Below are 10,417 nucleotides of genomic sequence, written 5' to 3'. Positions count from 1 at the left end.
ACTTTTTTTCCGCCAACAGCTGCCACCTCGACTGTCTGTTCCAAAACTGGTTTCAGGTTGTCGCCACGGCGTGTTGTATCTCTTTTCTCCAACAGAGGTCATAATGCGTGTAATCACAAATGACTATGCATTAATTAGCAAGAAGACAGACCTAAGTGCACACAGATATACTACAACGCGTACAGGTGAGCATCCAAACGCACTGACCAAGTAAACAAGCTTGGTTGGAGTTGGTGGTTAATCTTGGTGTCTGCATAGAGGAAACACCGCCCTTGATGAAGCGACAACAGACCACAACCTCCTATGTAATTACTGGTGATGAATGAAATTGTAATAATAAGCGGAGGCCATGTAGATGCGCTAAGTAGTGAAACTTCGGGAGCGGTGTACGCCTCCCGCAGGCCAGAGCGCGCACTGCGTGAGGAGCGCCTACATATCGGAGTACACATACGTTCATGGATGTGTCGGTTTGTGAACTACAGGCAAAATAACCAGCTGCAAGTGGAGAGCATTGGCCATTTTATACTCTCGCTCCTGTTCGATCTCCCTCCTCAGCCTTTCCGTTGTTATTGGATTGGATTTAATCACACAGACACCGTGTACCACAGTCAACTTAGTTTTAAAGCAAAATAAAACGACAAGAAAAAAAGTACTGTCAGTAAAACAGATGAACTTTTATTTCACCGCCCTTTCTGCGCATGTCATGTGCTGCAAAAATACTCAGCCTAAGAAGCCAATTAAATTGGATTTAACCGTTTTTGAAATAATGAAACTGAAACGGACGTTGCGAGTCGACTGTATAATCATGGTGAATTTCTCTTGAAACAAATGGAAAATGAGCTATAACTGCGAGGCTTGGACTTAATAATTTGGGATCACTATAACATTTAGTTGGAGGATATGTCTGATACTAAGGGGGTGAAAAAAAAGTTTTAAATAGCCTCATTCCAAGTCAAACGTCTATTCATAGGACGGACGGACGCTACGATTTGCCGTGTGGATTTTTTGGTTATGTTCCGAGGCTCCATTTCTATCAGACAGAAAGGGGGCGGGGATGGGATATTCAGATGAGCCGGAGTGACAGCTCCTGTTTCCCCCAATGCTCTGTGTGTCTGAAACTCCACTGGCTCGTTCCCTCCTAACTCCTCACTTCATAGTGCTGCGTACTAAAAACATCGGACGCTAGGGGATCAAGACGCATGCCACATTGCCTCTATGTGGGCACTTTAACAGATCTTTCGGGGGGTTTTTCCCAGTAAGGGGGCAGTGGAGGGAGGCCTTTTTTTATTTTCACTCTCTGATGACTGTTTGCACGGCTGATTATTGAGTTGATTGTTTATTATTTTGGCCGCTGTTGTCCGCCGCCTTGTGCGTTTTTTTTCCTCCCCCTTTTTGGATTCGGCGACCTAACGCGCGCTCACCAATGTCCTATCCTCAGGGTTACCTCTACCAGCCCCCGGGCTCTCTGGCGCTGTATTCATGTCCGGCTTACGGGGCCTCGGCTTTGGCCGCCCCGCGGAACGAAGACTTGGCGAGGTCGTCGTCTGGCTCAGCCTTCAGCCCATATCCCGGGTCAGCTGCTTTCTCCGCTTCGGCCGGTGCAGGCTTCTCCACTCCACTGTCATACTCCACGGATCCAACCACGGGATTCCCATCGTACATGGTAAAACATCTTCTTTGTGTTTCTTTATGATAAAGCTTCCGAGAAGGCGATTGTCGGCGTTTTAAAGTCGCAGGCGAACAGCGCCGATAAATCGGTTTGCGTTTTCTTTTCTTTTTTTTGTCATGATTCACTCCACAGAAAGTAGTTGCGGAACTTTACCATGGAGTGCTATACATTCATATCTGGTGGCCTTTTAGAGGGGTCCTCGCTATAAAAATCTTTGACCCCCTTGGCTTAAATGGGATTTCTGATCGTGAGCCGCAGATTGGAATGGCTTTATTGACGCTTAACACTTCCTGCGCAGTTAATTGTATAAAATGGAATACCTAGGATTGCCTTTTAAGCGTCTGGCTTCTAAGCATCGACTTTATGCGCCATAGAAATCGAATATAACACAAACTATGACCCTTTTCTTCATCAGCCACGCACTAAAATCAGGAATGGATGGGGTGGTATAATTCTTGGTTAAATAAACTAAATTTTAACACGAAAAGCATGACTCGCAATGTTAATGACACAGGGCACCTCAAGCGTTCTAGGAAAGGTGCACATCAAGTGATTCGCTAATGGGATTTCTAATGCTGCAAAGAGACGATATGTTAACACATTGGAGCTGCCACCATAAACAAAAAGCAGCCACTGAAAGGAAATGAGTTGGTTAATAGGTGATTAAAGAAAATTAAAATTTCCTTTTTGTTATCTTAACTGCTATATAAAGGGGAACCCGGTTATTAGTTAATCCGATAATGATCCTAACCATTAGTTAACCATTACTCCTCGGCTTTTTGTGGCCTGCTTTTGCCCACGATGTGTTCAGCATGCCTGTTTACAATTAGTCCTTTTTGATTCAACCCGACAAGTGGGTTAAACCATAACAACAATAACAACAATAATACTTAAACAATTAGTTATTATTTATGCTTTGTTTATATGAAACAGTCCACTGCATTCCGAAATCCTGCGACGATATTTAAATCACTTTATAATATATAATTGATATAAAATGAAGATAAAATCTGGTACTACTTTTATATTTGAGTCCCGACATTTTTCACTTGTTTGGACACGTTTTTCAAAAAGGAATGGTTATAGGCCTACTTTTTTAAACACTGTTGAATAAAGCATGTACAGTTATAGCTACTTATGATGTAATTTTTGTCTTATCATTTATTATTATTCGTCAAAATGTAAAGTTTATATATACATATAAATTTGTAATGTCCAACGTATAGGAAATTGTTTTTCAATATAAGTCACTTTGTACAAGCCACATTAATGTCAATTTTTTTTTTAAATTCTTTTTAATGTCAGTCTAACTCAGCTCAGCTCTTGACTTTTTCTTTCTTTCTTTTTTCCTCCAACTTTTATCCAGTCCTCTCCATACGACGCGCACACCACAGGCATGGCCGGGGCGTTGAGTTATCCCCCTTACGGGAGCCCAGGATACCCCTTCCAGCTCAATGACCCGGCTTACCGCAAAAATGCCACCAGGGACGCCACGGCCACCTTGAAGGCCTGGCTGCAGGAGCACAGGAAGAACCCGTATCCGACGAAAGGAGAAAAAATCATGCTGGCAATTATCACCAAGATGACCCTGACGCAGGTCTCTACTTGGTTCGCAAACGCTCGGAGGAGGCTCAAGAAGGAGAATAAGATGACATGGGCACCCCGGAATAAGAGCGAAGACGAGGACGAAGAAGACGGGGACGGCGAGAGGAAAGAAGTGGAGCGCTCAGAAAAAACCCTGGATAACAGCGAGGCTTCAGCGGAGGATGAAGGTGGGGTATTATCCGGCGACCAGGTCATGATCAATTCAGAGTTGGATGGGAAGGAGGGGGTGCCCATTTTATTTACTTCACAAGTTATGTGCTGCACTGCTGCTTTATGTCAAAATATCAAAGAGATGAAATTATAACTCAGTTACGTGAATTATAGTTCTAACACACACACACACACACACACACACACACACACACACACACACACACACACACACACACACACACATATATATATTTTTAAAATTAAAATGTGTTTGCAAGACAGTCGAGTCCACGAACTATTTAGGTAGCCACGTTGATTGATATCAATTTTTAATGAAAAACGAGGTTCTAAGACTCAAGCTACACGTAATGACCTGTTAGAAGGAACATTTTATTTTCTTAAGCGTGATTAATGACAGGTCACTGGCAAGCAGACACCGAGCATAGCAGTAGCCATAAGTGGTCTCAATAAAACTAGACTGTTAATATTGTTACGATGAAAACGTCGACGTGCATGATTATGTAAAAAAAAGAAAAGAAAAAAGACAGTACAATTGTTATGGTATAAAATATACATTAAATCCAGCCTACTTTATAAATGATGCATGTACCACTATTTAAGTAAGGCTGGCTGTAAAGTATTAACGATTAATGGACTTTATAAGTTTTATACAGTTTACTTTTGAGACTTTCTCACTTTCTTTAACATTTCTAACCCTTTTCCATTTATTTGCATGCTCGTCTTAGGCATCAGCTTGCACGTAGACACCCTGACGGACCACTCCTGCTCGGCAGAGTCAGACGGGGAGAAGGTCTGTGTGGGCGAGCTTGGCTCGGAACAAGCCGGCGACAAATGCGAAGAGGACGGCGAGGACCCAAACCGCGACCAGCGGGCTCAGCTTTCACCTAAACCCGTCACGTCATCGCCACTGACCGGAGTAGAAGCTCCAGTTCTCAGTCATCACCATCACCACCACCACCACCTCCACCATCTCCACCATCTCCACAGCCAACGCGAGGATTTAGCACGGAGCCTCGTCAGTAGCAACAATATTAACACCAATAAATCCTCCTCATGCCTTGACAACAGGCCTTCTTCGGGAGCGCCTCCTAACCCCACGGTCAAACCCAAATTGTGGTCGCTGGCGGAAATTGCTACCTCGGACCAAAAGCACCAACATCAGCAACAGCAACTGGGGCAGTCAACTGGGCAACCAAATTGCCCCTCCTCCAGCGGTGGACTTCTCACTTCCCCAACGCCTTCCGCAGCCTCCCCGGCTGCCAGTTCGCCCTCCCTCTACCCGCCCCCCTCCATCCTCGGAAGACCTATTTATTACACTTCACCCTTTTATAGCAATTACACAAACTATGGCAACTTCAGCCCCCTGCAGGGTCAAGGGATCCTGCGGTACACTAATTCATCTGGAGTGAGTCTGGCTGCTGCCGCCGCCGCCGCTGCCGCTGCTGCTGCAAACGAGGGTCTCAGTTCTTCTCAGCAGGCTCTGGAGGCCAGCACAAACCCCAAACACAGGCCAGACTCTCCCCTCGTTAAAAATAATCCAAACCAGATTGTTGTTGAGCAGCAGCAACAGCATTTCAGAACCGCAAATTTAGAAGCAAAGAAAGGTACGTAAAATATGACGCGGTAAAAAAAAAAATCATAATAATTAAAAAAAAAGAGAGAGACTAACTTATGAAAACTTATTTAATCTAGTGTTGAGTCCTAAATTTGTATTTTAATTCAACCCTGTAAGGAAATGGCGCCACGCTGGAGGTAAAATGAGCTCACTTGTTTCCAATGCAAACTAACTGGTTTTCTTTTTCACTTCCATGTGTCACTGCAATGACACCAAAGCATGATCTGAACTCTTTAGCCTTGTTTCGGGAAAGAAAAAAACAAAAACAAAAAAAACAAATAGCACCAAAACAGAACAAATTGAAGCCTTCATATTCAAGCGATCTTTTACAAGAAACAGCTAACACGACGTGATTTTTCATTTGTGCTAAGAAGAGTACATTTTAGGACTGAATATGAGACTAAATGACTTATTAAGTTGGACATTTTTCAGCGCAGTAAGGAAATGAACGCGCACTATGGCCTGTTATTCGTTTTCATTGCAGTAATCTCCCGGAGTAATCAATTTATAATTGCCTACCAGCCCTTAAAAAAGAAAAAAAAACTACGCATATTTTGATCTTTCCGATGATCCCACGGGATCATAAGAATCCGGTGACGGGGTTTCTATTTGCAACAATCTTGCCTTACAAAGCAGTAGGGATATAACATACAAGCCAATTGCAAACAAAACTTACAAGATCGCGTCTACAGATACACATTAAAACAACACTATGAAGGACGGGCCTGAAACAAGCTTATCCATGCGCTCAGACACGCGCGCGGACACACACACACACACACACAGTAGGCACCCTGTGAATCCAATAAGCAGACAAAATGTTGCCATAGTTTTGAGCAGGAATCCTATTTTTAATGCTTCCTGTGTGTGCGCGCGCGCGCAGCGGGCCCAAGACCTTATCTTTCAACCTGGAATAATTCTAATTACACAGAGTCAGCCAAAAGCAAACAAATGAGTTTGTTTGCTGTGTGCAGTCATCGTGGAACTTCACGTTTTCAAATGTCACTTAGGTAGCTGTGGTGGTTACTTTCCTTGCGCACATTTAAAGCTTTCCCTACATGCCGACGAATAGCTTAAGGACGTTTTAGTAGCAGTATAAGCAGAGACCCCCCCCCCCCCCCTCATTTTTAATGAGCACTTGCAGTATAGAGGTGTTTTTGTTCAGGTTTTCTGTGGTGGTGGACGAAATTGATCATTTGATCGTGTGGGACTTTTTTTTAATTTCCATGGTCTGCAGGTAGGTGTCACAATTGCTTTGACTATAAAACGACAAAGGACGCCACCCCTTAGCCTCACGTTTTAACCCACATAACCTTTACTCCAAATCGGATCTGGTGCCACCATTTAGTCGGAATGACAGCTGCTACCGCTTTCTAAGCCCCACGCAGACTGGGACTTTTTCTTCAGCTCACGTTTGTCAGAATGTTATTGTATTATTTCCGCCGTTCTGTTTGAGGCAATTTGGACGACAATTACATATGCTGGTTTGAAACCGATCTCCCATTATATGTGATTTACATGTTATTTCTCAGGTTCCTCTAGTTTGCTTATTTGCCACGGTATATTATTTCAGTATATATTTACGTGTGAAAATAAAAACTAAAATTTGGCCTGAAACCGAGGTGTCTTGGGGACGCAAAGTGGACCGAATTGAACTGAAGTGAACTTGAGGACTTCAAAGTGGAATAGCCTACATTTGATATTTATTTTTTTAAAAGGATGGCGAAACGATACCTATAATTTATGCAAGTTGTATTGCAAAAATGGGAAACTGACATCGTCCGTTTGTTTTGTAAATATATATACATACATATATATATATTATGGACGGTTTTTATTTGAAACGCATTTGGGAAAAAGGCGACCCAATCTTGTTATCAGGAGTACTTTTACTAATTTATATCTTTGAATGTAAATAAAATCAAAACTCGCTGGTAAAGATATACTGGTGGGGTATTATATCCATTATTCAAATGAGAAAATATTAAACTGTTTTCCCAACTATTACATTCATCTTTGGCAGTCTTTCTTTTAGTCATAACACTGTTTAACCCTGTTGCATTTTTTATTCCTTTTTTTTTTATTCTTTCTGCTCATTATTCTTTTGTTTTGTCAGTTGCAGATGGGAGATGTTTGATGAATCTCACTTTTCATGAAGATTATGAGTTCTCACAGATTGCACAATCCATTCTTTCTAAATGGACAATCATTTTCTTTTAAAGCGTCTGGTCAGGGGATCTCCCTCGGTCACATATTCAGGACCTTGATGGGGATAAACGAGATGCTTATTTTATTTCATTTTTCTCCCAGCTCCCCTCTCCCTGCCACACATTTATTTTTCAGTGTGATTAATACAGCCGTGGGACGCATCGGGCATTATGGGCTCCCAGCGGGGCCGTCCCTGGAGCTTTTTAGCCTGGTTCAGGATGGGTCAGCACTGCCTGCTTCATTACAGCACGGCATTGAGCAATCCATAAAAGTCTATCTAAGCATCTGCCAGCTCCAATGGGCTGTGTGATGGGCCCTAATCGGACAGGCTTTTCACTGCTTTTCATCATGGCTGGATATTATATCACACAGCTAACTGAACAAATTAGAAAGAAAAAAAGGTAGTCTTTAGTTATTATTATTATTATTCTAATTATTAATTTAAATATTTTTTCACCTTATTGTGATATAAGGTATGAAATACTCAAATATACAATATTGACATCCTCCAAGAAGAGGCCTCCATCATTGCTCCCAGCTAGACTAAAAGCTAATCCTTCATTTTCCAGTTGAATTTGTGCTTTGGAGCAGTCCAAATGTCATGGGACCCCCACCCCTCCCCATACCAACGACGTAATATTTAGCTGCTACCAAGGGAGCAGTGGAGGGTAAACCTACCTTAACTCACTTAGACCATCTTTTAAGTTAAAACAAGTCTTTGTGACATAAATGCATACTTTGCTCAAAGAGTAAATAGTGTTACACTCCCAGGATGGTGTAAAAGTCACCTTTGGATTATTCATGAAACCATCACTATTTTTTTTTTCAGGTTCTTTGGTTCATCAGTGCTGTGAATTGAAATATTTTATCATTTACCTCTACCTCACTAACAGACTGCTGCAGTAGACGGAAGACATGAATGTTATAGCACATGGCCAGTTTCTTCCTCAGTCAAAATGCTTTCATTAGCAGCTGATTTATTGAAATGCATACTTTATTCTCAGGTGGGCTCCCCCAGGGACGCGCACTGTTGTCAAATAGCACCGGAGGCAGTCTCGAGAGCACATAGGGGCCCTGCCTCTCACTCGCTTTTTCTTTCTGTCACCTGCTGCTGCTCCCTTCAAATGTCAACATTTGCTTGCAATAAAAAAGTGTTATTGTTTCATTCAAAAAAAAAAAAAAAAAAGAGAAAGTGCTCGGCAACCAGTCACCTTTGAACACATGAAAAGAAACTTCCACCCCTCCTCTTTGTTTGACTGAGAGCAACGGCAGGTGAAAATAGGAACAAGGCGGCCATTGCACATGACAAATTTCAAGCTGTGAAACCCCTTATGAAACAATTGTGAATTTATGCCACAATTAGTCACAATTGTGCAGAGGAATTCCTGACTCTTTTGAAATAGCTCTTCTTTGGTCCACATCCATTCAGACTATTTGTGGAAGAAACTAGGGTAACCTTGACACAGCCTCGATATTGATCCTCAAGGGCAAAACAGACGGTTTGCTTAGTACCATAAAGCAATGTTTTAGTGTCGGGGAATGATTTAAACTAATCTAGATATTCTTTTAGTTCCATGCACTGCATACCAAATAAAGACATAATCCCATCAAATAGCCTACCAACAAAGATGCGATCGTTACTAAGGACTAGTCGTCATTGAAAACTACATTGATGTTATCGCAGGGCTCATAGGCTTCATGCGAGCACAGACTTGAGAGCAAGTGGACTCATTCCCCTTATCGCTGATCAAATAAGTAGCTCGCATATGCAGATAATTCATGAGCTCTGTGTATCTTTTATCCTCCTATCAACACTTTCTCCTCCAAAATGGCTCAAGCGTTTATCTCTGATACACACCTGCTGAAGCTAAAGTTTCACTGTAGCCAATTACTATTTTACAGTTGTCCTTTACTGGAGGTGCAGTGTTAATTTGACATGATGTTAAGGAAGACTATTAGGCAGTTGACTGATTTGCTACAGATGCCCAGATGTTAAAAGAAAAATTGACACTTGCATATTATTTTAGCTTCAGTATGCATGTGTCTATCATGGGCAGACAGAAGCAAGAATAATTAGCCTGTTTTCTTGCGTTGAGGATGTAATGCAGCTATTCTCTTGCATGATACAGTGAGATCATGTTTTTAAAATTGCATATAAAACACTAAAAAATAACCAGCTGAAATTCCAAGATGTGAACTTAGCTTTATAGAGCTATATCAGAAACAATACCACTTATTTTTTTATAGCAAATTTGAGGTCTTGTGTAAAAGTAAGGCAAAATAATATGAAAAGCACCATTAGCCTTTAATGTAACCTGTCTTTTATTTTAACCTGTTTGATGCTATTAAACCCTCCATGGTAAACTCACCCATTAAGACCTATCCATAAATACTGCTGATGTTCAGAGTCAAAGGAAAGTACTACAAATATTCAGGGAAAAATCGAGAGACCAAAGAGAGAGGCGTACAAATCAGGTGCAGTTGTGTTTAATAAAACACATCAAAGTGAATGAGGGGGGACGTTAAAAATGAGTCCAAGGTCCTGTCCTCTCGTAAAGGTGTCAAGTGAAATGTTCACTACTCTGGATGATCAAGGGGAGAGTAAGTTGTGCAGGATTTCATAGTGATCCTTACGGGTCTAAGTCCACACACACACACACACGCACACACTCGCTCTTAGACTGAGACACACTAATACATGTCCGCACAAAAGTCTAAACAAGGCCATTAGGAGCCTTGACTTCCACTCCTAATTGACAGTTATGTTTAATGCCTTTGGTGAGTAAACACTTTGCAGTAGTGGACTCCACCTTTAGGTTGTCAATCAGGCAAAAATTGGTAGGCGGCTGTGAAATCTCCTGCAAAGCTGAACATAAAAGGTAAGGTGCAACATACATGCGATGCAATTTATTGAACTATTAAATCCTCTGTGTGTGTGTGTGTGTGTGTGCGTGTCGGTGTTTGTCAAAAGCAGTTTGTGAAAACACACGCAACATAGGTGTATTTATTTAAAAGTGTTTTGCCCACAACCATACCATAAGCACAAAAATAAGTTCATAATGCTGTATATACTAACGCAACTCCATATCTACATCAAGTATGGAGAACCTTCACAGACATCTAAGTATATACTTACATACAGTATA

The 10,417-nt window shown here is 41.7% G+C and overlaps 1 protein-coding gene across 3 annotated transcripts; it reads left to right on the top strand.

Annotated features, from left to right (window-relative positions):
• Positions 1-1,125: 1,125 nt before the first annotated feature.
• irx2a (iroquois homeobox 2a) lies at positions 1,126-7,052 on the top strand. 3 transcript variants are annotated; one of them, XR_014913732.1, is made up of 4 exons: positions 1,126-1,663; positions 3,036-3,441; positions 4,174-5,559; positions 5,598-7,051. XR_014913732.1 is itself a non-coding variant. In XM_085422324.1 (3 exons), the coding sequence occupies exons 1-3, from the start codon at positions 1,424-1,426 to the stop codon at positions 5,058-5,060; spliced, it is 1,533 nt and encodes a 510-aa protein (XP_085278450.1). In that variant the 5' UTR covers positions 1,126-1,423; the 3' UTR covers positions 5,061-7,051. The 3 variants fall into 3 exon arrangements, 1 of the variants encoding a protein (XP_085278450.1); XR_014913733.1 differs by having other exon boundaries at positions 1,531-1,663; positions 2,990-3,441; positions 5,598-7,052; XM_085422324.1 differs by having other exon boundaries at positions 4,174-7,051.
• Positions 7,053-10,417: the final 3,365 nt, after the last annotated feature.

Source organism: Rhamphochromis longiceps, linkage group LG11 (assembly GCF_057381845.1).
Source record: "Rhamphochromis longiceps isolate RC_006_pf linkage group LG11, R_longiceps_female_GT1.1, whole genome shotgun sequence".
Taxonomy (NCBI): Eukaryota; Metazoa; Chordata; class Actinopteri; order Cichliformes; family Cichlidae; genus Rhamphochromis; species Rhamphochromis longiceps.
Note: the sequence above shows the minus strand (reverse complement) of the source record. Positions and strands in the feature narration are given on the sequence as shown.